Source organism: Phyllobates terribilis, unplaced genomic scaffold (genome assembly GCF_046119375.1).
Source record: "Phyllobates terribilis strain yellow unplaced genomic scaffold, ASM4611937v1 Scaffold_2__4_contigs__length_985480577, whole genome shotgun sequence".
NCBI lineage: Eukaryota > Metazoa > Chordata > Amphibia > Anura > Dendrobatidae > Phyllobates > Phyllobates terribilis.
The window spans coordinates 584,837,470-584,865,199 of NW_027362762.1; the positions used below are offsets into that span (position 1 = coordinate 584,837,470).

Here is a 27,730-nt window from a genome sequence, read left to right on the forward strand (position 1 = left end):
GATGCTATCGCCTGGAAAGTGCTTGTCAGTCCGCATGCGGAAACGCATGTGGATCCGCATGTATTCTGCAGGAAAAACGCATGCACAATCTGCATGCGTTTTTTTCTGCCAGGGAGATGCAGAAATGCCGCAGAAATTTTCTGCTTCATTTCTGCATTGTGGGCACATAGCCATAATGCATTAGAAAAACGCATGGCAAATCCGCATGCCCAAAACGCTTCAAAAACGCGTGTTAAATTCCGCACGCCATTTTTACTGGCAAGGACATGCAGAAATGAAATGTTCCGCTTCATTCCGGCATCATGGGCCTATTCCCCAGCCTCATTATCAGCCGGATCCAGCCTGCAGATACTCTGGTCTAACCCGACTAGCGTGCAGGTCTGAGGAGCTCCCGGCATCACCTCCATGCTTGGCGCTTCAGCACTGAACTCTACAGTACTTGCTCCGGTGAGATCCTCACTAGTGGATTGTGTATTGTGGAGCTGCTTGTCTGCACTCAAGTATGAACGATTAGAGCAGAGTACTGCAGCTGTTACGGACTGTAATCTCGGACTCCAGAAACATGGCGCTATACAACTACCGCGAGATTATGTGCTTCTTAAGCGCATGCGCGGAGATCTCCGCCCTTTCTCGTGGCGGATCCCCTGGTGTGTGCATTATGAGGTACGGTCAGCGTTCTAGAATCGGTTGGCATCCGGGAGATATTGTGCCGCTTTTACACTTAGAACGATTATGTTTAGTGAAGAAAGGGTCACTGGTCACCCGAGCTTCGCGTTGTCTGCAGCGGCGGCTTCTGAGGTCGGGAGTGTGTAGGCCTGTGCTGTGACAGCTCCCCATGCCTGGGCCTGCCGCTGCCGGCGACGTGTCGCAGTAATGGCGGCCAAGTCTTCTAGTCTTCTGGTAGGGTCTGGGTGGCTGTGTCCCAGCGGTGATTCTCACTCACCCTGTAGTTTCTGTTCTGTGGCCTGGCCGTGCGGCTTGCACTCCTCTGTACTTTGGACACTATAGTTTGAGGTGAATATAGTGTAGTTATCTGGTCGGTGTGTAGGCTATGTTCACATGCAGTATTTTTTTTTTTTTGGCTAAAGGTTTGACCCTGATAGAAATAAAGCCTAATACTCTGTCGGCACTTGTGTTCCTGGGGCTCACTGACACATGATCCAGGCGCCCAGTCATCGCTGGTGTCACTGTCCCCAGCATTGTATGAATTGAAGGTAAAGTGGAAGCCAGATATCAGCTGCATCCCTGACAAAGGTTGCCACATTACACCGCATTACACCGCATGGGAGGAGAGAATAAGCCTTTTTTATATTATTGGGGCCAAACCTTTAGCTCAAAAAACGGTTTGTCTAGTAGTGGACAGCCCCTTTAAATCTGCAGAGTGTATTTCTTTGAGTGTTTGTATCTTTTTTTTCACCCATAAGGGTATGATGCAGAAATGCTCAGGATTTTTTCCTGAGTGTTTCTGCATCTCCCTGGCAGGAAAAAACGCATGCGGATTGTACATGCGGATTGTACATGCGGATTGTACATGCGGATTGTACATGCGGATTGTACATGCGTTTTCCTGCCAGGGACATGCAGATGTGAAGCTTTCTTCACTTTCATTTCCGCATGCGGGTTGACAAGCGCTTCCCAAGCGATTTTAGCATTATTTGGAAAGTGCTTGTCAACTTCACACTATATAAATCCATGCAACCGGCATAGATTTATATAGTGTGTGGATGTCAAAAAATAAATCTATACTTTACCCTCTGATGGCCCCCGGTGTCCTGCTTCGCTCGGTCCCGGCAGCCGGCAGTGAAGACTTTAGGACCTGCTGACGTCAACGTCACGTGACCCGTCACATGACTCTGACGTCAGCGAAGGTTCTTCTTCACATCAGACCACATGAAAAGCGCATCAACATATACAGTAATGCGGATTCCATGCGGTCTAATGTAAGTCAATGGCGGCAAAAAAAGCAGCGTTTCCGCAAAATTAATTGACATGCTGCGGATTTTTGAGCGCAGCGTTTACGCTGCGGAAAAATCCGCATCATGGGCACAGCACATGCGGATTTCAATTGGGGAACATTGCTGCCCTTCTACCATGCGTTTTTAATGCGTTTCCATGGCGTTTTTGCAGTTGCGGAAACGCATTAAAAATGCATGGTAGAAGGGCAGCAATGTTCCCCAATTGAAATCCGCATGTGCTGTGCCCATGATGCGGATTTTTCCGCAGCGTAAACGCTGCGCTTAAAAACGCATTGTGTGAACTCAGCCTTAAAGTGTGAAAAAAAATGCCACTGTATTTGGTGAATAAATATAACATTATTAAACATGCACTGTAGAGAAGTCACACATGTAACCCACACAAAAAAAAGCAGGAGCAGGATTTGGCTGCAGGAAAAAATGCTGTGGAGGCAGATTCTCATGCAGATCTGTGTCAGCTCATAGTCTTGAAAAGCTCATTTACATGTAAGAAAAAGATGGATTTCTCTGGAATAAGACATTAGACCACCAATATTAAAGGCTATCTGTTATCACCTGGGAGATTGCCCATATTAGAGGTCTTACAGGTTATAGAAATGTATACTATACTTCCTGTATGGCCCATATTAGCGGTCTGCTTGCAGAGAAATGTAGTTTTATAAAATCTGTTTTCACATGCTTGATGCCCAGGGGATGCCAAGGAATCCCTGAATATCAGTTTTTTATTCATGCTTAGCTCCCCCCACCATCATCCCCTGCATTTCACAGGGCCCTGTGACATGCACTTGACTCACTTCCTGCACATGCGCAAATTGCCGCTATCTGGAGTGCTTTTCTTCCTCCCGACCCATGTTTTCTCTGCAGTGTTCTCACTGACTTCCGGGCACCTGCGCAATAGAACACTGCAGAGACAAACTGAGCTAGGAGGAAAAAAAGCGCTCCAGATGATGGTGATTTGCACAGGGAGTGACATGATTGCAGTGGATGGGGGGGTATACTAAAAAAACCTGCTAGGCGAGGATTTCTTGGCGTCCCCTGTGCGTCAAGCATGTGAAAAACAATTTTATAAGATGCACCTAGGTTTTAGAGGAGGGAAAAAAAAAATCTGTGTTGATGAGGGGGAGGGAGTCTTCTGCTGACACTGGTATTGGGGTAATGTTCCCCATCCTGGTATATATGCCCCCCTTCCTTTTATACGTGGTCCCCATCCCCAGTCTCCTCTTCACCAAACCCTGGGTACCATCCGCACATTGAATCGCATGTGCTCATACGGATATTATGCGATTCAATGCTAGTCAATGGCGACAGTTGCGCTGCTTGTCCGCAAAATTAATGGACATGCTGCGGATTTTTCTGCAATGATAATCCCCAGCGGAAATTTCCACAGCATGTGCACAGCACATGTGGATTATCATTGGGGACCATGGGGCACGTATTACCAAGCGTTTTCACTACGGAAATTCAGTGACAAAAACGCTTGAAAAACGCATAGTGGGCACGCAGCCATTCAGGTTTAATTAAAGGGGTTGAACAAAAATATCCTGAAAAACATTTAGGAATTGCAACTATTTTTCTAGTCTACTAACTTCTCAGGCTCTATAGCAGGGGTCCTCAAACTTTTTAAACACGGGGCCAGTTCACTGTCCCTCGGACCATTGGAGGGCCGGAATATAGTTTTTTTTTTTAAAAACTATGAAAAAATTCCTATGCACACTGCACATATCTTATTTTGACGTAAAAAAACCCAATACACGAACAAATACAATATTTAAAATGAAGAACAAGTAAAGTTAGATAAACCGGTATTTCAATGGGCAGGTAAATGTCCCCAATGGGCAGGCTATTTCCCCCTTATAATGCCCCATGCAGGCTGTCACCCCCCATATAATGCCCCATGCAGGATGTCCCTTTCTCCCCCCATATAATGCCCCATGCAGGATGTCACCCCTCCCCCCCATATAATGCCCCATGCAGGATGTCACTCCCCTGTCGTTATAATGCCCCATTCAGGATGTCACACCCCCCCCCATATAATGCCCCATGCAAGATGTCACTCCCCCGTCGTTATACTGCCCCATTCAGGATGTCACCCCCCCCCCCCCTCATATAATGCGCCACTCAGGATATCACTCCCCTGTCGTTATAATGCCCCATGCAGGATGTCACCCCTCAATATAATGCCCAATGCAGGATATCACTCCCCTGTTATAATGCCCCTTTCAGGATGTCACCCCCCCCCCCCCCATATAATGCGCCACGCAGGATATCACTCCCCTGTCGTTATAATGCCCCTTTCAGGATGTCACCCCCCTCATATAATGCTCCATGCAGGATATCACTCCCCAGTCGTTATGATGCCCCATTCAGGATGTCACCCCCCTCATATAATGCCCCATGCAGCATGTCACCCCCCCCCCCCAATATATAATGCCCCATGCAGCATGTCACCCCTAATATTATGTCCCATGCCTCCATACATGAAAAAAAAAAATGCAATACTCGCCTCCCTCCTCCTCACCTGCTGCCGCTGCTCAGGTCTGTACTCCAGTGTTGCCCCGCTCTGCGCTGCCTGTGACTGCTCAGGGGAGGGCGCGGTGTAAAGACGTCACCGCACCCTTCTGACCTGACACGTCACAGGGAGCGCGCACCAGGAAGACAGCGGATCTGCGGAGGCACGAGGAGAGGTAAGTATCCGGCTGCCGGGGCCCTGAGCGGGAGGGAGCGGGCGCTGACACCACTCTCCTCTGCCCACAGCCCGGCGGGCCGGATAAAAATCCTCCGCGGGCCGCAGTTTGAGGACCCCTGCTCTATAGCAATTGAATGAATTACAAAATATTAAAAATGTTATATATAGTAGAGAATCCTTTGCAGGCAAAGACTGCCTGAAGTCTGTAGGTCTTGGACATCACCGAACGCTGGGTTTCCTCTGTGATGCTTTGCCAGGGCTTTACTGCAGCTGACCAATTGTTTCTTGTGAAGTTTTTCTGCCTTAAAGGGATTTGGTCACCTGCTGGGAGATATCAGACCTCTACTATGGGCATACAGGTTATTGAAAAGTAAATCTCTACATACCTGTATATCCCATAGTAAAGGTTTGATTGCAGAGAAAAGTGCTTTTATAAACTCCTTTTTGCACAGGCTTGATGTCCGGGGGACGCCAAGAAATCCCCACCTACCTGTTTATTTTTCCCCTAAATCCCCGCCTATATGCTTAGTTATCATATCCTCCCCTCCTCCTCCCCTGCACATCACAGGGCCCAGTGACCGGACTTCTCGGGCTTGCGCAAAGCACCGCTCACATAGAGCGCGCTTTGCTTCATCCCTGCCTCGGTCTCTCCATGTACTGCGCTGCAGGGTTCTATTGTGCAGGTGCGGGGGGAGTCGTCACTTGAGGTGGGGATTTCTTGGCGTCCAGGGGACACTAAGCCTGTGGAGAAACTGAGTTTATAAAAACACTTTTTTCTGTAACCAGACCTCTACTATGGGCCATACAGGTATGTATAGATTTAGTTTTCTATAACTTGTATGCCCATAGTAGAGGTTTGGTATCTCCCAGGGAGCAACAGATTCATAAGTTTTGCCTTAAGCATGTGCAAATTCTTTTCAGAAAGGAAGAGTACTAGAAGTCTAGTGCCACCTATAGGAAGTAGCAATCCTAAAAGTCAATATAGACTCTAAGGAGCCTTGTCACATAACTTTTAATAGAAGCCAAAACCAGAATCTGTTTGCACTGACAAGGGGCAGTACCCTGAAACAATGTCTGCAAAGTGGGAGATCTGGTTTGGCTGGGTAAGAGGCGTTTGACCAGGATCCAAGGGGTAACATTTCTCCTTGCAAAGAGTGATGTCAAGCATGCCAAGGTGAGGAGACTTTTAAGCCACAATGCTTCTCTAGGTAATATGCAAATTGTTCAGTACAGTGTCTGCAAATTGAGAGTCTGGTTTTAGCTCTTATCCTTAGTCATGTGACAAGGCTTGTTAGTTGATATTGACTTTTAGGATTTCTACATCCTATAAGTGGCACTAGAGTTCTAGTTCTCTTCCTCTATGAAGAGACAATTTGCATATTTCCCAGAGGAGCATTTTGGCTTAAAGAAGTTGTCCACTACTTTTACATTGATGCCCTATCCGTATGCCGGAAGTCCTTACCTGGGGTGCTTGGCCGTCCATCTGTAGTGGCCGCCGCAGTACACCGTGGCGGCCACTACAGCTTGATGGCCAGACACCGCAGGCAAGGACTTCCTGCCGGCGGCAGCTGGCACTGATAACAGCTGATCGGTGGGGGTTCCGCATGCAGGACCCTGGCTGATCATGAATTGATGGGCATCAATGTAAAAGTAGTGGACAACCCCTTTTAAGTCTCCTCACCTTGGCATGCTTGACATGTCTCTCTAAAAGGATAAACTTTACTAATGTGAAATGCATACTCTATGGGTTTGAGATCTACTGATTTACTTGGCAATTGCAGAATATTCCACTTCTTTGCCTTAAACACCTGGGTTGCTTTTGCAGTATATTTTGGGTCTTTGTCCATCTGTACCGTGAATGAACCTTACTGCATTTGGTAGAATCTGAGCAGAAAGTAAAATCCTATAAACTTTGGCTTTCATCTGGCTTCTTCAAGTCTTCAGTCAATCTGTCTTCATCTAATCAATAAACACTAGTGACCCAGTGCCATAGGAAGCATGGATGCCCATGAAATTGAAATTATACTGCCTCCCACAATGTTTTGCCCAGGTCTGCTCTATACTGTGCCATAGTCTACTTTTACTAGTTATTAGTGATGAGCGAGTATGTTTTGTTAACCCTTTCGCTGAGCACCGAGTATTTATAGAATGCTCGGGCTTAAGTTTTCCTCGCTCCGTGAACATGATTTGCAACTGTTTGACTGATTTAATACATGTGAGGAATGCTAGAAAAAAACAGGCATTCCTCACATGTATTAAATCTGTCAAACAGTCGCAACGAAAACTTAAGCCCGAGCACGCTATAAATGCTCTGCGCCTGGCCGAGTATACTTGGCGAAAGGGTTAGCAAAACATACTCTCTCATCACTACTTGTTACTTGGCCGAGCATCACCGTACTCGAGATGCTGGTTACTCGGAGAGTACTTTTTGAATGTTTGGGCCGAAGTTACAGTCCCTTCTCTGCATGTTGGGTGCATTTTAGGCAGCCAATTAACATGCAGGGATTGCCTGTCAGTCACTGTAATGTCATAGCCATGTTTGCCGTGGCATTCGTGATTGGCTGGCTGCATAGCGTCATCGGATCTATATTAGACCCGTGACCCTATGCTTGTCAGTCTACCCATCAGACAGGCAGAGTAGGGAGAGGTGCTGCTGTGCGAGGAAGAGAATTGGCACTTATTTTAAACACACAACCACAATTAAGTCTTTCATGACCTTAGCATTTTTCGTTGTTTGCTCCCCTTCTGAGAGCCATAACTTTTTTTTTTTGGTCAGTATGGGCCATGTGAGGGCTTATGTTTTGTGGGACAAGTTGTACTTTTGAACGACATCACAAGTCTTGCCATACAGTGTACTGGAAAACGGGGGGAAAAAAATCCCAAGTGCAGTGAAATTGCAAAAGAGTGCAATTCCACAGTTGTCTTTTGTTTTTTTTTTCTTAGCATGTTTACTGAATGCTAAAACTGACCTGCTATTATTCTCCAGGTCACTATGCGTTCGTAGATGCCAAACATGAATAGGTTCTTTTTTTTATTTAAGTGGTGAAAAAAATCCAAAGTTTGCTTAAAAAAATCTATATATATGGCGCCATTTTTCAAGACTTGTAGCGTCTCCATTTTTCATGATCTGGGGCCGGACGAGGGCTTATTTTTTGTGCGCGGAGCTGACGTTTTTGATACCATTTTGGGGTCGATACGATGCTTTGATCGCCCGTTATTGCATTTTATTGCAATGTTGCAGCGACCAAAAAAAGTAATTCTGACATTTAAAATTTTTCTCTCGTTACGCCAATTACCGATTGGATTCATTTTTTTTATATTGATCAGGCTATTCTCAATGTGGCAATACCAAATGTGTTTTTTTGTTGTTTTTTACTGTTTTATTTTGAATGGGGTGGAAGGAAGGTGATTTAAACGTATATTTTTAAAAAAAAAAAAAAAATTTTTTTCTTGCATTCTTCAATAGAACTGGATAACAGCCACGGGTGGATCGCGATTCTACCTGTGGCTGTTTGCGGGCACATGTCGGCTGTATAGATCAGGTGACATGTACCCGGAAACAGGGGGATCTGACGTGGGGCATACTCTTCAAAAAAGGGGTTAATCTACTCTAAGGCTATGTGCCCACAATGCGGAAATGTTGTGGAATTTTCCTGAACGTTTCTGCATCTCCCTGGCAGAAAAAGTTCATGCGGATTGTGCATGCGTTTTCCTGCCAGGGACATGCGGATGTGAAGCGTTCTTCACTTGTATTTCCGCATGTGGGTTGTCAAGCGCTTTCCAAGCGATTTTGGCATCACTTGGAAAAGTGCAACCAGCATGGATTTACAGAGTGTGACCAAGTTACAATGCAGCATCAATGGTTAAAAAAAAAAAAAAGCCCCCAAACATTATCCTTGCCTTCAGATGGCCCCCAGTCTCCTCAGCGATGCGTCCGGGATCTTCGGCTTCTCTTGGTGCTCTTAAAAGGACCTTCCCTGACGTCTTTTAGTCATGTGATGGTCACGCGACCATCACCTGACCGCTGACGTCAGCGGTTGTGACAGTCACATGACTAAATGACGTCACAGAAGGTCCTTGCAGACTACCTCTGGAAGCCAAGGAGATGGCAACGCGGTCAGAGGAGACCGGGGGACGACGGCAAGGGGAGTATAAGGTGTGTTTATTTTTTTTATTTTTTTTTCTTTAACTACAGATACCCATGCGTTTCAATGTGCAGATGGTACCCGGGTCTGTAGGAGTCTCCTTCTCCATACCACGGTACCAGCCATTGAACGCATAATATCTGCACATGCGGATTATCATTGGGGAACATTGCAGACCTTCCACCAAGCGTTTCCGCGGCGGAAATGCTTAAACGCCTAGTGGGCACAGAGCCTTACAGTCTTTGTAAGGGCTCATTCCGAAGAAAATATTAATACTGCTGTTCAGGGCTGTGGAGTCGGAGCCCATTTTGATGGAGTTGGAATAAAATGGACTGACTGCTAAAATATATAATAAATTGGGTACAGTAGTTCAATGCAGTTTGTGGGGAATATTTTTTCATAAGAATTTGGGAAAGTTATGAAATGTCCTATAAATGTCTGTCCTATTCCTGATCTAAGGGTCTAGACTTTTAGCTGAGATGAATCTGTGCTACAGTAAATTTATCACTTAAACATGAGCCATGTATGAGGGAGTCGGAGTCTGTGTAAGGCTGCGTGCCCACTATGCGTTTTTCAAGCGTTTTTACTGCGGAATTTCTGCAGCGGAAACTCTTTTAAAACGGTTGGTAATACGTGCTCCATGGTCCCCAATGACAATCCGCATGTTCTGTGCCCATGCTGTGGAATCTTCCGCAGCGCATTTTATGTGCGGAAAAATCCACAGCACGTCCATTATTTGTGCGGATTTGCCTACTCAATGCATTAGAAAAACGAATGTAAAAAAGCTTCAAAAACGAGTGTTCAAATCCGCATGAGTTTTTACTGGCAAGGACATGCAGAAATGAAAAGGAAATTTTCCGCTTAAATTTTGCATCGTGGGCACATAGCCTCATGGAAATTGAGTCTGAGGTTTGGCTTACCGACTCCACAGCCCTGCTGATGGCACTAGTTAGGCAGAGTTTGTGGATAGCTTCTATATATACAGAATAGGGTCGATTGCATGTTCTGTCTGCTGCTGGAACTCTTATCAATAGCCCTTATATCAGGGATAATTGTTTTTGCTCTTAATCCTGCTAATTTTGGTGAAAAGCAATATAATACACCATTTTTAGTGCTTCATTTGCTTGTTGGCAGCATACAGCCAGATTTGGTTGATTTAAATAGAATTGCTGTATCGGGGAAGCAGAGAAACTTGTCCATCTCAGGTGGTCAAATATTACTTCGTAATGTTTTTGAAGCTGCAAAATATTAGACTCCATCTAAAGTCTGCTACTTGTGTGTCCAAAATATGTTCACACTTGTTCGCTGACAAAAGTATAGCTGTATCGTCACTGGGCAAAAGAATTGTTCATCAGATGTGATTCAATACTGTGGTATTAAGGCTATGTGCCCACGATGCAGAAATGCTCCGGATTTTTCCTGAGCGTTTCTACATCTCCCTAAAAGAAAAAACGCATGCGGATTGTGCATGCGTTTTTCCTGCCAGGGGCAAGTGGAAGTGAAGCGTTTTTCACATGGATTTCCGCATGCTCTTTCCAGGCGATTTTAGCATCACTTGGAAAGTGCTTGACAACTTGGTCACACTATATAAATCCATGCAACCGGCATGGATTTGTATACTGTGACCTTAAAAATGTTTAAAAATAAAAAAATAAATCTATACTTACCTTCTGATGGCCCCCACAGTCTTGCTTCCCTCCGTTCTCCCTTGTCGGCAGATCGCGGTACACTGCACTGAAGGACCTGATGTCAGTTCAGGTCCTTCAGTCCACCGCGATCTGCTGGCAAGCGAAGACAAGTGCATCGGGGGCCATCAGAAGGTAAATATAACACTTATTTTTTATTTTATTCTTTTTTTTTACAGTTTCTATGGTACCCGGGTCCGGAGGAGAGTCTCCTCTCCTCCACACCCGGGTACCATCCGCACATTGAAACGCATGGGTTCCTCATGTACAGATGCAGTGATGCGTAAACCATGCGTTTCAATGCAAGTCAATGGCTGCGAAAACGCAGCACTTCTGCAAAATAATTGGTAGTTCTGCGTTTTTTTCCGCAATGATAATCTGCAGCGGAAATTTCCGCAGCATGTGCACAGCAAATGCGGATTATCATTCGGGACCATGGCAGACCTCCTACCATGCATTTTTTTTTTTTTTTTTTTTTTAAGCGTTTTTGCCGCTGCGGAAACTCTTAAAAAAAAAAAAAAAAAAAACGCATCGTGGGCACACACCCTAATCCTTTATTTTTTATTTTTTTGCTAGCTGGAAAAGATTATACTCCACTTTAAAGTGGGCAAGACGTGTGGTAAGGGATGGGGAAGTGGACCTGATGGTGCATGCAGTGGCTGAGGCCATTGGCAAGATGAAACTACCTGCTGAGGAAGCACAACAAAGACGCACTTCATGTTGACCTAGCTTCCTGTCCCACTTTCTAGGGGGCCGCGGATCAGGGCTGTGGAGTCAGTAAGCCAAACCTCCGATTCTCAATTTCCCTGACTCCACAGCCCTGGGTCTGAGACTACTTGTGAGCATTAATTTTCATGAACAGCCAGCTTATTGCTGTTGGCTAGCACTCTGCCTGCACAGGATGTTTCTACTATAGCATTCACTCTAAAAGCAGTAGAACAAATCACTTGTAATGTATACTTGATGCTCACTGATGGTGTGCGTACACATCAATGCTAAATGCATCGGTCAGACACCTTAGTGACTTGGGGAGCACTACAAAAGGTGCAGCCACAGGCTTTCATGGCTAACAGTAGCATTGGTGGTATTGGAATAAAGGACGGACTACTGTTATCTGACTGGTAGAGAGAGAAGTTTCAGCTACATGCAATGCCACAGCTGTTATCCCCATCCAAATTGCATCCCTACCTCATGTGATATGAGGTAGCACCTTACGGTTGCCTACTTCTGCCTGTACTTCGTCCCATAATTTGGACTGTCTGCAGCGCTGACCTTTCGACAGCAATGTAGACTACACTGGCTGAAGTCAGGCGTTGAGACGTCATCCCTTCAAATACTAGGACGGCTGTGGAGAGCCATTACTGAATTTGGGGCGTTGAAGTAATGTTTAGTGTTCTAAAATAGGAAAACTCCCTCTAACATGTTCACTGAGTTTTTCTTTTTCTTACTTTTAGTAGTAAAGTTTCTCGTGATACGCTGTATGAAGCAGTGAAGGAAGTACTGGTCGGAGCAAAGCGGAAAAAAAGAAAGTAAGCAACATCTTGCATGCACACTTACATTGAACCGCAGTTCCATGTGCCCAGCAGCCTGTAACATGTCAAATGCCTACTAAACACTCCTGTGCCCTCCATGAGGCAGCTTGATTGAAGTTCAGCCTGTGCTTCAAAAGATAGATTTTTGCTATATACTGCAATATATGGTGGTACAAGCCATTTGATTGCGAGTTAATTCCTGATGTGGTTAATTTCAGGGGTTTTTTTGTTTTGTTTTCCTCCCCTGTCCGTATTGCCATATGGAAGCTTTTTTGTTGGACTAGTTGAAGAAAAAAATGCATGCGGATTTTACATGCGTTTTTTCTGCAAGGAACAAGCGGAAGTGAAGCGTTTTGCACATGCGATTTTACATGCAGATTGTCAAGCGCTTTCCAAGCGATTTTAGCATCACTTGGAAAATGCTTGACAACTTGGTCACACTATATAAATCCATGCCAGTTGCATGGATTTATATAGTGTGACCAAGTTAATAGTTTAAAAAAAAAAGTAAATTGGAAAATAAACATTAATCTCACCTTCCGATGGCCCCTGGTCTTTCTCCGGTGCGTCTGATGTCTTAGGCGGCTCGCGGTGGAGTAAAAAGGACTTTCCATGATATCATTTAGTCATGTGACAGGTCACGTGACCTGTCACATGACTAAATGACGTCATGGCAGGTCCGAAGGTCCTTTTTACGCCGCTGAGGAGACCGTGGGCCATCAGAAGGCAAGTATAATGTTTTTTTTTTTTTTATTTTTATTTTTTTCTTACAGGTACCATGGTACCCGAGTCTGGATGAGTCTTCTCTTCTCCAGACCCGGGTACCTTCTGCACATTGAATCACAGAATATCCGCATGTGCACATGTAGTCATGCGGATATTAAGTGATTCAATGCAAGTCAATGGTGGCAAAAATGCTGCGATTACGCAAAAGTAATGGTAGTGTTGCGTATTTTTCTGCAATGATAATCCGCAGCGGAAAGTTCCGCAGCATGTGCGCAGCACATGCGGATTATCATTGGGGAACATGGCAGACCTTCTACCAAGCGTTTAAGCTTTTTTGCGGCGGAATTGCTGCTGCGGAAACTCTTAAACTCATTCTGGGCAGGCAACCTAAATGTGCTCCTGCTGTGTACTGTGTAATGGCTGTGTCTGACCATGTACAGGAACATGGTCTGATTATGTCACAGCTCCTCTGCAGGTAGGGAACTAAAGAATATACAGACATTACAGGTAAAATATTGTTTAAAAACAGGCAGTGAAATGTTTTACTCACAAAAATAATCGCCTCTGATTCCAGGCAGGCATGTCTGTATATTCTTTTGCTTTCCCCTCCTGCTCAGGAGCTGTGGTATGATCAGACCATGTTCCTGTACGGTCAGACACAGCCATTACACAGTACACAGCGGAGCACATTTATAAGATTATCTCAACAAATGAATATTTTAAACACATCAAATTGTAGAGTTTTTTTATTTCAAGATCTGTGGATTAAAATATACTTTTGTTCGTTGGACAACCCCTTTTAAATAAAAAAAAAAAAAACTAAAAACATACACGTCCTCATCTGTAAAAGTCTTTTTATTTTTCAAAATATGAAGTTTATCCAATAAAAAGAAACCTTAAAGGGAAATGGAAATGCCATAATCACATTATATGATCATTTGCAGGAATCGAAAAAATATAGTGGAAAGCATCTACCCCAAACCAATAGTCAGCTGGCCACCCAAAAGCAGGCAATCGCATGGCACAATCAACCCTGGCATCCCACCACAAGCTTGAGTGTTAAGATATTGTTTTATCTGTATGCCCAAAAATGTTCAGGATGAAGATGTGAAGTGACTTCTAGGCTGTGTGCCCACTATGCGTGTTTAAGCATTTCCACAGCGGGAATTCCGCTGCAGAAATACTTAAACCACTTGGTAGAAGGTCCGCCATGTTCCCCAATGATAATCTGCATGTGCTGTGCACATGCTGCGGAAATCTCCGCTGCGGATTATCATTGCGGGAAAAGACGCAGCACTACCAATTATTTTGCGTAATCGCTGCGTTTTTGCTGCCATTGACTTGCATTGAATCGCATAATATCCGCATGACTACATGTGCACATGCGGAATTCAAGCGTTTCAATGTGCGGATGGTACCCGGGTTCAGACAAGAGGAGACTCCTCTGGACCCAGGTACCACAGTACCTGTAAAAAAAAAAAAAACTTATATTTACCTACTGATGACCCCCGGTCTCCATAGCGATGCGTCCTTGTTTGCCCACAACTCACGATGGTCTGAAAAGGACCTGCCGTGACATCATTTAGTCACTCGACCGCTGATGTCAGTAGGTCCTCTAGTCTACCGCGAGCTGCCGGCAAGCCAGGATGCATCGGATAAAGACTCCGGGAGTCATCGGAAGGCAAGTATATATTTATTTTTTACCATTCTTTTACAGTCACACTATATAAATCCATGCCGGTTGCATGGATTTATATAGTGTGACCAAGTTGTCAAGCACTTTCCAAGTGATGCTAAAATTGCCTGGAAAGCGCTTGACAACCCGCATGCTGAAATGCATGTGAACGCTTCACATCCTCATGTACAATCTGCATGCATTTTTTATCTGCCAGGGAGATGCAGAAACGCTCAGGAAAAATCCGGAGCATTTCTGCATCGTGGGCACATAACTTTTTTTCAACTTACACAAAGCTAATAGCCTTAGAGTATGTGCTCTGCATTGATTAGAGGAATGAAGCTGGCACCTCTATCTAGTGGGAGTCGTTGGGAATCCAACATGGTAGACAAGGTTTACAAAACATGACAGAAAAATACTTGGATAAATAGTACATGAAGTATTTATGTACAGGGTCCGATGTATAGTGAAAAAATATATCCATTTACAAAAATCCTGAAAATGTATACATGCTAGTTTTCCACGTAATTATATTATATAGTCATAAGGAAGTATTTTGAGCACAAAAACCATATATACTAGCAGTATGTTGAGATGGAAAAAAGTAATCTGCTCACCTTCCAGGAACCTGAAACTTGTAACCTTATGGATCCTTAATCTTTCTTTTTACTCTTAAAGTTTTTAATTGCACAGTATGTTGTGTTAACATTTTCACATTGCTGCAGGAGCCAAGTCCTCATGTACACTTCTATTTCTGACATGGGTGCACAGCTGCACATTTGTCAAGATGTATGTAGTGACAGCTGGTGCTGTCGTGAAACTTTTACCACACAAACTGTACATTAATAAAGCTAAATTAAAAATAGCCCACTTTTTGCCCTTTAGTTTTAAGCTTTTCTAAGAATAACTTTTTTTCTTTTCTGATGTTGCTATGAGGGCAGTTGCATTCTACATGCTCCATCTACATGCCACTGTCAGTGATTGACTGTTGCATGGAACTGAGTGCAGTGCTAGCTGCTGTGTAATGGTGCTAGTATCTAACTGGATCGGAGCTGGCTCACCTACAGAGCTTGCGCCATACACACTGCAAGCGTCCTGTGCTTAAAAATATACATCACAGGTTGTTAAATAATTTGGCTCAGGCCCTTAAATGGTTACAGTTGCAAAATGCAAAACATTTTACCTGTAGTAAATTTCCCTGTTGAGTACAGAGGACTTTTAATAACGCTCAATACAGCTCATTGCCTGGCACTGGCCACACAGCTGTTTCAGTAGCTGATCACCTAGGGAAGGAGCACATGCCACTGGCAAGGCTGTATTCTTGAGGCTGCTTGAAGGATGGCTAGATCAAAGGGTAAAATCAACCTCTCCCCCTGCACTTCTACCAAGCAGGCAAAGCAGCCTGTTTAAAATGCTCAGTTTGGTCAGTGGTGCTGCTATGCCACTGGTCTGAACAGTCATTCTTCAGGAGTTGTGTACTTCTGTCCTCTTATCATAAGGGGCTGTAATAAGGCATGTACACATTTATTACTCTTGAAACTTTACATTATTTTAAATACCAAAGATGTCAGTTTTGCACTGATGAGGTTGGCTTTGTGGTGATTAACATGATTTTTGACAGTATTGTTTGCATTGGCTGCAATGTTCATGCTAACATTTCCTTCACTTCTAGGTTTCTGCAAACAGTGGAGCTTCAGATCAGCCTTAAAAACTACGATCCTCAGAAAGACAAGCGTTTCTCTGGCACAGTCAGGTTTGGACACTCCTATTCTCACCCAGATTTTGCCTTTCATATACCTCCTACTTTTTTTTTTCTTCTGGAGGGAAATCATTCTGGCAAACATGGGTAGTTCAGTTACCTTGATCAAAAGGCTGGCTGGACGGACCCTCACCCTGGGTCTTAAAATATGAGGGGAGGTGTGGTTTGGTCTTCTAACTCACCGAATAATACTTTGGTATTATGCAAGGTTTGTTCCTAGATGTAATTTCTTTATAAACATGCTGGAGTATGGAGTACTATTCCCTTATTTTTTTAAACCTTAGAACTCTACTTTAAATAGCTGGGTCACACTTAGTACCTGATCCCAGTTAGCTTCATTGCCACTGTATTCTGGATGCTGTAGAAAGAAATCGACCTTGTATAGTGGCATCAGCATCACATGTTGATGGCACTGTACAAGGTGGGCCATTTATATGGATACACCTAAATTAAATGGGAATGGTTGGTGATATCAACTTCCTGTTTGTGGCACATTAGTATAAGGGAGGGGGGAAACTTTTCCAGAAGGTTGGTGACCATGGCGGTCATTTTGGATCCAACTTTATTTTTTTCAATGGGAAGAGGGTCATGTGACGCATCAGACCTATTGAGACTTTCATAAGAAAATCAATGATGTGCTTGGTTTTAACGTAACTTTATTCTTTCATGAGTTTTTTACAAGTTTATGACCACTTATAAAATGTGTTCAAAGTGCTGCCCATTGTGTTGGATTGTCAATGCAACCCTCTTCTCCCACTCTTGACACACTGATCGCAACACCGCAGAAGAAATGCTAGCACATGCTTCCAGTATCCGTTGTTTCAGATGCTGCACATCTCTTATCTTGATGGTATGGGGTACAAAGACAGTGGAGCCATTCTTCATCAATGGAAACCTCAATGCCACTGGATATCTGAAATTGTTACAGGATGTGTTGCCCTCTTTATGCACTGAAGATGTGGGCACGTTCCCTGAGTTTTTCCAACAAGATGGTGCACCACCACATTATGGGTGTCAGGTCTGAGCATGCCTACATGAACAGTTTCCTGGATAGTGGATTGGTCGTCGTGGGCCAGTTGAATGGCCACCAAGGTCTCCCGATCTGACCCTCTTAGACTTTTATCTTTGGGGTCATCTGAAGGCAATTGTCTATGCTGTGAAGATACGAGATCTGCAGCATCTGAAACAACAGATACTGGAAGCCTGTGCTAGCATTTCTTCTGCGGTGTTGCTATCCGTGTGTCAAGAGTGGGAGAAGAGGGTTGCATTGACAATCCAACACAATGGGCAGCACTTTGAAAACATTTTATAAGTGGTCATAAACTTGTAAAAAACTAATGAAAGAATAAAGTTATGTTAAAACCAAGCACACCATTGTTTTTCTTATGAAATTCTCAATTAGTTTGATGTGTCACATGACCCTCTTCCCATTGAAAAAAAAAGTTAAATCCAAAATAGCCAACTTCAAAATGGCCGCCATGGTCACCACCCATCTGGAAAAGCTTTCCCCCTCCCATATACTAATGTGCCACAAACAGGAAGTTGATACAACCAACCATTCCCATTTAATTTAGGTGTATCCATATAAATGGCCCACCCTGTAGTGTGTGTGACCTGGTAATAGTCTGGAGTGCTATTGCCTTTCGGAGAAGCTATGGTCACAGCTGGAAACTAAAGGGACAGTGTCCCCCTCTGGGGTGGGATCCTAGTTCAAGGATCACTGCCAATAGGATCTTCTGTCCCTTGGTTCTGACAAATCAAGTTTTCAAAATGATGGTACACTTTAAACAAGGAGTTCTCTAACCTTTTTCTGTACCTCCAGGCTAAAGTCTACACCTAGACCCAAGTTTTCAGTTTGTGTTTTGGGAGACCAGCAGCACTGTGATGAGGCAAAAGCAGTTGAATTGCCCCACATGGACATAGAAGCCCTTAAGAAGCTGAATAAGAACAAGAAAATGGTGAAAAAGCTGGGTGTGTGATTTATATATTAAATTGTTTGACAACAATAAGATTTATAGTTATCTGTAACCGCTGCACTCATGGTGCAGCTGTCATTTACGTATGAAATTACTTTGCTGCAATTCTATTACCATAAAAATGTTGATGGTGATTAAGGCATTGAGTTAAACAGTTACAGTTGTCCACTACGGCTATCGCTGAGGTCACATCATGATTCCGGATGCAGCCGGGGGTTTCTCTTCTGTGTTCCACTGGTGGCTGCTGGGTTGTGGGCGGAGTGACCCTGTGCGTCACACCCGGTGGAGGATGGGTGTGACGCGCAGGATAATCCCACCCACAGCCCAGCATCCACCGTGGGGACCGCGTCACTGATGTCACACCTCACTTGACGTGACATCAGTGGCAGGTCACGTGATGCCTGTGAGCTACCAGTGGTAGCGCCACTGAGAGGCAGAACCTGCAACAGAAGGTAATTACAAAGACACTTATGGGCCCCAGGGGAATACATTGGGGGCATAAGTTGTGGCCAACTTCTTTAATAACTATATTTCTCCACAGCTAAGAAATATGATGCATTTTTAGCATCTGAATCATTGATCAAGCAGATTCCTCGTATCTTAGGACCTGGTTTGAACAAAGCTGGGAAATTTCCTTCCTTGCTAACACACAATGAAAACATGGTGGCAAAAGTTGATGAAGTAAAGTCCACCATCAAATTCCAGATGAAAAAGGTAGGTTGAGCTTACTGCTAGACTTTGATTATTAAAATGGTTGTACACTACTTGGACAACACCTTTTCAGTCACGGTTTCCCTCTTGTAAAATGACACTCTGCTGTCTGCGCTGGTCATGCTAGCCTCTCCTCCCACCCCCACTTCAGCTATAATTGACATCCAAAGGAAGGGAGAGCTGCAACTTCTCACTCCAGATGCCTGACTTGTCTGAAGACAGGGATAGTGAAGTGGTCACTGATTGGCCACAGGGATTACTTGACATCACAACTCACTTGAGCCCTGGGAGAGCCAGTTCTGACTTGATGGAGCAGTGCCAGTAGTTAGTTTAGTCATTTTCTTTGATAGCCGGCACACTGTAGCCGCAGTGCGGCTCCTGCTGCAGCTCTGCGGTCAGTGTGCCTGCTTTTAAAGGCCATGAATATTCACTACAGCCCATGGGAGTAGGTTGTAGCGAATATTCATGAGCTTTAATAGCAGGCACACAGACCACAGAGCTGCAGGAGCCACGCTGGGGGTACATTTTGCCGGCTATTAACCCCTTCGCAACCTTGGATTTTGTCGTTTTTGTTTTTTGCTCCCCTTGTTCCCAGAGCCATAGCGTTTTTATTTTTTGGTCAATATGGCCGTGTGAGGGCTTATTTTTTGCGGGACGAGTTGTACTTTTCAATGCCATTACTAGTTTAACCATATCGTGTACGGGAAAACGGGAAAAAAATTCCAAGTGCGGTAAAAGTGCAATACCAGTTTTTTATTTACTTTTTTTACCACGTTCACTGAATGCTAAAACTGACTTGCCATTCTTATTCTCCAGGTCATTATGAGTTCGTAGACACAACATGTATAGGTTCTTTTTTTATTTAAGTGGTGAAAAAAAATCCAAAATTTGGTAAAGAAAAAAAAAAAACAAAAAAACTCCATTTTCTAAGACCTGTAGTCTCCATTTTTCGGGATCTGGGGCTGGGTGAGGGCTTATTTTTTGCACGCCAGGTTGACTTTTTTATTGATAACATTTTGGGGTAGATCCGATGTTTTGATTGCCCGTTATTGCATTTTATTGCAATTTTGCAGCGACCAAAAAACGTAATTCTGGCGTTTAGAATTTTTTTTTCTCGTTACGCCGTTTACCGTTCAGATTAATTCTTTTTTTATATTGATCGGACGACTCTGAACGTGGCGATACCAAATATGTCTATGTAGGTTTTTTTTTAAATTTATTTTGAATGGGGCGAAAGGGGGATGATTTAAACTTTTAGGCTGTGTTCACACGATGCGTATTTCATGCGTTTCCGCGGCGTTTTTGCAGTTGCGTAAACGCCGCGGAAACGCATGAAAAACGCATGGTAGAAGGGCAGCAATGTTCCCCAATGGAAATCCGCATGTGCTGTGCCCATGATGCGGATTTTTCCGCAGCGTTAACGCTGCGGTCAAAAATCCGCAGCATGTCAATTAATTTTGCGGAAACGCGGCGATTTCGCCGCCATTGACTTGCATTAGAACGCGCCAATTCCGCAAGACAGCATTTGTACTTGCGTAATTGGTGCGTTCTAATGTGCGGATGGTACCCGGGTGTGGAGGAGAGGAGAGTCTCATCCACACCCAGGTACCATTAAAAAAGCTGTAAAAGAAGAATAAAATAAAAAATAAATGTATTCTTACCTTCTGTCGGCCCGCACAGCGCTCCCGCTTGGTTCCCAGCACTTGCAGTGAGTTGTAGGACCTGCGGTGACGTCAGAGTCATGTGACGGGTCACGTGACGCTGACGTCGGCAGGTCTTTCAATTCAAAGTTGCCGGCGAGGGAGAACAGATTGGGCAGGACAGCGCGGGCCATCGGAGGTAAGTATATACACTCTCTCGGTTCACACTGTATAAATCCATGCTGTTTGCATGGATTTATATAGTGTGACCTAGTTGTCAAGCACTTTCCAGGTGATGCTAACATCGCCTGGAAAGCGCTTGTCAATCTGCATGCGGAAACGCATGTGAATCCGCATGTATTCTGCAGGAAAAACGCATGCACAATCTGCATGCGTTTTTTCTGCCAGGGAGATGCAGAAATGATGCAGAAATTTTCTGCTTCATTTCTGCATCGTGTGCACATACCCTTATTTAATTTTTTTTTTATATATTTTTAAACGTGTTTTTTTCACTTTTTGCTTGCTTCAATAGTCTCCATAGGAGACTAGAAGCAGCAACTATCCGAACGCCTCTGCTACATACAGGGGACCAGCAGATCCCCCTGCATATAGCAGAATTGGTCCTGTGCTATGAGTGCCGACCACTAGGTGGCACTCATAGCGACCCGCTCATGACAACCACAGGCGTCTGCTGCAGACCCTGGGTTGTCATGCCCACCCATCGGTGACCCGCGATCACGTGACTGGGTCGCCGATGGGCGGGGCTTATGACGCGCTATCCGGAAGCGCGCGTTAAATGCCGCTGTCGGAGATTGACAGCGGCATTTAACATGTTAACAGCCGCGGGTGGATTGCGATTCCACCCGGGGCTGTTGCGGGCACATGTCAGCTGTAAGAATCAGCTGACATGTGCTCTGTTCAGTGCGGGCTCAGTGCAGCAGCCCTCACTGAATGGGGGGATTCAAATTGTGTGTACTAAGACGTCATGGGTTGCAAAGGGGTTGAAGGAAATTAATATTCATTGCTCTCTACTCCCATGGACGTGGGAAGCAGGGAATATTAATTTTCTTCAGTAGTGGGCACAGCGTAGGCTGCAGCAGGCGGCTGCTGCCTCCTGTGCCACGCTGATCCTCTGCTGCCGCTCCCCCACACCTCCTACCACACAGAGCAATACAGTATATACTGTACATACAGGTATATAGTATTCGGACTATAAGACGCACCCCCACTTTTCTCCAAAAAACTGTTTATATGTATAATTATATTATATTTGTCTTTTTGATTGGGTTTTATTCCACTATTTGTGCAGTATGATAAAGCACTGTTTTTTGTTAAGTTTCTATTTTTTTTAGTGTTCACTAAAGGGGCTAACTGGTGTTACAGTTTTATAGGTCAGGCTGTTCCAGAGGCGGCGGTACCAAATCTGTACTAGTCCCTCCGTCCTCATATTTATTAATGATATGTATGTGTATCTATAACTAACTTGCTGGTGCCTAGTGACCCGGATGTCGTCATGACATGAGGTCACCGTGGCGACGACCGGGACCCTGTGCTGACAGCTTGGGGTTTCTGATCCAAGAGCAGAGGACTGACACAATGAGGAAGAAAAAAAATTAACTTAACTTTTTTTTTTTTTCACAAATGAAGTTTAGACCCAATTTTTTTTTTCACAAGGGTAACATAAAAATGGACCCCGAAATGTATTGTATAATTTCTCCTGAGCATGCTGATACCCAATATGTGGGGGAAAACCACTGTTTGGGCACACGGCATGGTTTGGAAGGGAAAGAGCATCTTTACTTTTTGAATTCAAAATTTGATGGAATAATTAGCGGACGCCATGTTGCATTTGGGGAGCCCCTGATGTGCCTAAACGGTGGAAACACCCCACAAGTGTCCCCATTTTGGAGACTAGACCCCGCAATGAACTTATCTAGTAGATGTGTATTGAGCACTTTGATCCCCCAGGTGCTTCACAGAAGTTTATAACCGTGTAAATAAAAAAATCACAATTTTTTTTAGCCGTATTTTTTTTTTTTTTTTTCACAAGGGTAACCGGAGAAAATGGACCTCTCATTTTGTTGTGCAATTTCTCCTGAGTATGCTAATACCCTACATGTAATTGGGAACTACTATTTGAGGCACAGTCCAAAGGTCAGAAGGGAATGAGCACCTATATTACAGTTCAGATTTTATTGTTATGGTTTGAGGGTGCCATGACCCACTGGAAGAGCCCCTGAGGTGCCAGAACAGCAGTATCCCCCCCCACCCCCCTTAAGTGACCTAATTTTACAAACTACACCTCTCAATGAACTCATCTAGGGGTGCAGTGATCATATTGACACCAGGTGTGTCACAGAATTTCATACCATTGGGCAGTGAGGAAAAAATAATTGCATTTTTTACTGCAAAAATGTTGTTTTTAGCCCCAGATTTAACATTTTCTAACTGGGATAATGGATAAAAATGGCACCAAATTGTCCCATATTTTCTGCTTAGTGTGGCAATCAATACCTCACATATGGTTGTACAGTATTGCTTAGCCACACGGCGAGACTCTGGATGGACTGAGCACTATTTGCCTCTTGGAGTGCAGATTTTCCTAGAATAGTTTGTGGACTCCATATACAGAGCTCCTAAGAGCTAAAGAGCAGAATCCCCATTCACATGATCCCATTTTGGAAATTATACCCCTGCCAAACATGTGGCTACTAAATGCGGTTTAGATGCACACTGGGGCTCAGAAGGGAGGAGGGGGAGATTTGGGAGTGAATTATTTGCTGAATTTCTTTTTCGCTTTTCTAGAGCCTTTTCTTTGTACTACTAGTAACTTGGAAGCCGCCTGTACTTCCATTAGCACATGACAGACTTGAGTGGGGGCTTTTTTATGTGAAGCTTTTATTGGGATCATTTTACTTAACATCTTGCATCACATTTGTCCGGCGCTCTACGCTGAGCACTTACTTTGGGGTTTCCATCTAAATCTCAGAATGACGTGATTCAGGTGAAGCCCCTGAGGGTTTCACATCTCACTCTAATGAGATGAGGCAGCAGAGTTACTCTGGACTCCGTCATGACGACCCCAGGTCACCATGGCAACGGTCAGGCCCCCACAATGACACCGATCTGAAGGCAGAGGGAGCTCCCGTCCCTCTGCCTGCCTCCTGAATGCTGCGATTGCAGCATTTGGGGGGGTTGACAGCTGGAGCAGCGCTGACACTGCTCCTGGCTGTTTTGTGCAGGAGCTTGGCCACTGGCAGCGCTGCGCTCCTGCAATGATTGGGCAGGAGACGCTGATATTTCAGCGCCTCCTGCACAATCTTGCAGTGATCGGTCAGATTGACTGACAGATCACAGCGATCTGGGTGCGGGAACTGCCGGCATGGGTCCCTGCACCCCTTCCCCAGCCGCTCCGCTATCAGCAACGAATTGCAGTGACAGTTCAAAGTCATGACATGGATATCTGGACATGGTGTGCGAACTGACATCCTGCTATGACAGGTTATCCGTCATTGGGTATTGAAGGGTTAAATTAGTGATGCTTAAAATGTAAACATTGGCCCACCAAGGTGTGAAATTGAACAATGCCTAAGCAAATCAATGGCAGACCATAGTGTGAAAGTAAATGGTGTCCTTCAAACTGAATACACTGCCAGTGTCTTGGGTAAACTATTCCTGAACAATTCACCACCCCCCACTGTTACATTTGTAATTCCGGTTAATATGATTTCTCATGTCTTGCATTGGTGACCTGTGTTCATTCTTCTGTGATAAAAGCAAAGTTGAACTTTGAGATCCTGAAAAACGCACTAAAACCCATGTTTTTGCCGCAGCTTCTTTCCTGCCAAGAGATCAGGTTTTGCTGCAGAAAAACAATGAAAAAACACCTAGTGGGAACATACCTCTATAGAGGAGAAAAAACAAAACTTTTACATCACCTATTGGATGCAGCAAGGATCATTTAGAGTTGAGTTGGTATGAGAAGCAAACCAAGACTTGTAGTTAATGTGGATCTACTTTGCACTGATGAGAGGATTTACACTCTGAAACAAAGTATATGGTTTGGCTTCCTAACCTGGCTGATGAAGTGTATTTTAGATTGCTAAATCCATTATGTGGTGCTAGTGTTCTGGGCCTTTCCTCTCCGAAGAGGCTATTGGCATATTTAACTTCCGAAAGGAGCTTGACACTCTCCAGAATGCAAAATATTCCCTCTTTGGCACTTACAGGAAATAATCATTCACATGATATACTGCAATGTTGCATTGTATTAAACAAGCTCAAAAGATTGCAGGTTCTCTACTCAAGAGGATTAAAGTTTAAAATTGAAAAAAAATGGATGCTTCAAAGTGGCGAAGAGAATGTGCAGCAAAAATTCTTGCTCCAAAACTAATCTCTTGTCAAAGATGGGTTCTGCATTTTTCCATACATTACATTGTTATCCATTAATTTGGGTGAAAAACGCTGGAAGAATTGACATGCTGCAGACTGTAACTGCCTCAATTCTCTAAGGGGAAAATTGGCAGCATATACACTTTCAGAAATTTTCTTTTTTTTTTCCCCCTAAGGCTATGTTCATGGTTTTTAATGTGAATTTTTAGCTGCATTTTGCAGTACCAGCAAAGTCTGAGATTCCAGAATTCTTAGTTCACACGTGTTTTTTTTTTTTTTTTTTTTTTCCAGTCATTGGAAGTAATAAGTAATGTAAAACCACCTAGTGCTAACATGGCGATTAGGTGTTTCAGAGTTTTTGTGAAAATAAATAAGTACAACAGTATGTGAAAAAAAATTATTTTTGTTATTTTACCAACTTGTCTTGGTCACCGAGATGGTAGTTGTATAAGGCTATGTGCCCACGATGCAGAAATGCTCTGGATTTTTTCCTGAGAATTTCTGCATCTCCCTGGCAAAAAAAACCCATGCGGCTTGTACATGCGGGTTGACAAGCGATCTTGGCGTCACTTGGAAAGTGCTTGTCAACTTGGTCACACTATAAATACATGCCGTTTGCATGGATTTATATATAGTGTGACCCCCAAAGAATGTCAAAAAATAAATCTATACTTGCCTTCTGATTGCCTCCGGAGTCGTACTTCGCTTTGTCCTGGCTGCCAGCAGCTCGCGATACACTACACTGAAGGACCTGCCATCACATGACTATGACTAGATGTGCTTGTCTTTGCTGCTGGTAAGCCAGGACGGAGCGAAGCAGGACTCTGGGGGCCATCAAAGTAAATATAACATTTATTTTTTATTTTATTCTTTTTTTTACAGGTTCTATGGTACCCGTGTCCGGAGGAGTCTCCTCTCCTCCACACCCGGGTACCATCCGCACATTAAAACGCTTGGGTTTCGCATGTACAGATGCTTAATTCATGCGTTCCAATGCAAGTCAATGGCGGCGAAAACGCAGCACTTCCGCAAAATAATTGGTAGTGCTGCGTTTTTTTCCGCAATGATAATCCGCAGCGGAAATTTCCCCAGCATGTGCACAACACATGCAGATTATCATTGGGGACCATGGCAGGCCTTCTACCATGCGTTTAAGCGTTTCTGCAGCTGCGGAAACGCTCAAACGCATCGTGGGGTACACAGCCTAAGGAGAGTTTAAATTAGTGCGGTGTAAACATTAACTGATCTACGTGTGAGCAAGAAAACTGCATCACAAATCCTGAACAACCTCCTGGCAAGAGAATCTATGCAGAAAAAAAGTGTAAACCTAGCCTAATACTACTAACTACAGTGTCTCGTGGTACAGAAATTTCTGCTGCAAGCTGTGCACACATACTTTTGGGGCTTGTTCACATGAGTTTTTGCCGTAAAACCTGCAGCCCTTTACTGGAGCACCAAAATGAATGAGATTTCTGAACTCGGATGCGCATGCTGCTTCTTTGCAGTTTTAAATTGGACCTATCACCAGGAAAAACGCTATTAACCTGCAGATATGGGCTTAATCTGCAGGTTAATGGCATTCCTAACCTGCCCACACTTAGCTGAATGCTGTGGGAAGAAAATTAACTTAATTCCCCCTGCAGCATATTGTGGATTCAGACACCAGTTCTGCACCCAATGCAGAGCGAGTGTCAGCCAGGGCCGGGGTTGTGGTTACAGCAGCTGTTCTCTATTCTGAGAGCAGGTCACTGAATGCTGCAGGGGGAATAAAGTTCAATTTCTCGCTGCAGCGTTCGGCTAAGTGTAGACACTAGGCAAGTTATTAATGCTATTCACCTGTAGATCAATCCCATACCTGCAGTTTAGTGGTGGTTTCTGGTGACAGGTTCCCTTTAAAAGTAGCAACCTTAAAGGAGTTGGCCTCTTTATGACTTCCCCTATCAATTGACCCTGTGCCGAAGTGTTTTTGTAATTACTTCCTGCTCTTGCCTGCGAGCGGCGCTAACGCTGCCTGCTCACAGGCATCACGTAACCAAGCCCCTTCCCAGTGCTGATGTCACGTCAAGTGAGGCGTGACGTCAGTGATGCGGTGGCTGTGAGCAGGGTTACCCCATGCGGCACCCCCACCATCCACCGTGTGCTTTCCCAATAAATGAGGAGAGGCAGAGTGCACAGTGGATGCGATACATGGGGTAACCCCATCCACAGCCCATCACTCACCATGGAACGCAGAAGTAAGTCACCCGTGGCTGCAACTGGGGGTCATGTGATGCCTGTGAGCGGCCAGTGATGGTGCTGATCACAGGCAAGTAGGACAGCAGGAGGAAATTACAAAAACACTTAAGGGCACAGGGTCAGTCTATTAGGGCATTTATAAAAAGTAGTGGCCAACTTCTTTAATGTTTCACACATTGAAATGAAAGCAGGAAATTACTGTGTAAATCTTTTTCTGACAAACTGTTTTTTATTTTTTTTTATTTTACCCTTTCCCCTAAGACACCATTTTTGCCATAAAACGTGTTCTGCTAATGAAGGTGTCCACATAATCCCCACACTGCATGATCAATAGGCTCGCAAGTTAAGTGTACCACTCAAAGAATTTAACAAAGTCTCATCCTTAGGTCCTGTGTCTGGCTGTTGCAGTTGGCCATGTGAAGATGTCTGAAGAGGAGCTGGTCTATAATATCCACTTGGCAATTAACTTCTTGGTGTCATTGTTGAAAAAGAATTGGCAGAATGTAAGGGCTCTTTATATTAAGAGCACAATGGGCAAACCACAGCGTCTGTACTAATTTCTGATAAATTCCGATAATAAATTCCTCTCCTCTGG

The 27,730-nt window shown here is 44.2% G+C and overlaps 1 protein-coding gene across 1 annotated transcript; it reads left to right on the forward strand.

The window, feature by feature from the left end:
- The first annotated feature begins 542 nt into the window (after positions 1-542).
- RPL10A (ribosomal protein L10a) lies at positions 543-27,730 on the forward strand. The gene is made up of 6 exons (XM_073666453.1): positions 543-663; positions 11,944-12,018; positions 16,095-16,175; positions 18,004-18,152; positions 18,699-18,871; positions 27,522-27,730. The coding sequence occupies exons 1-6, from the start codon at positions 563-565 to the stop codon at positions 27,690-27,692; spliced, it is 750 nt and encodes a 249-aa protein (XP_073522554.1). The 5' UTR covers positions 543-562; the 3' UTR covers positions 27,693-27,730.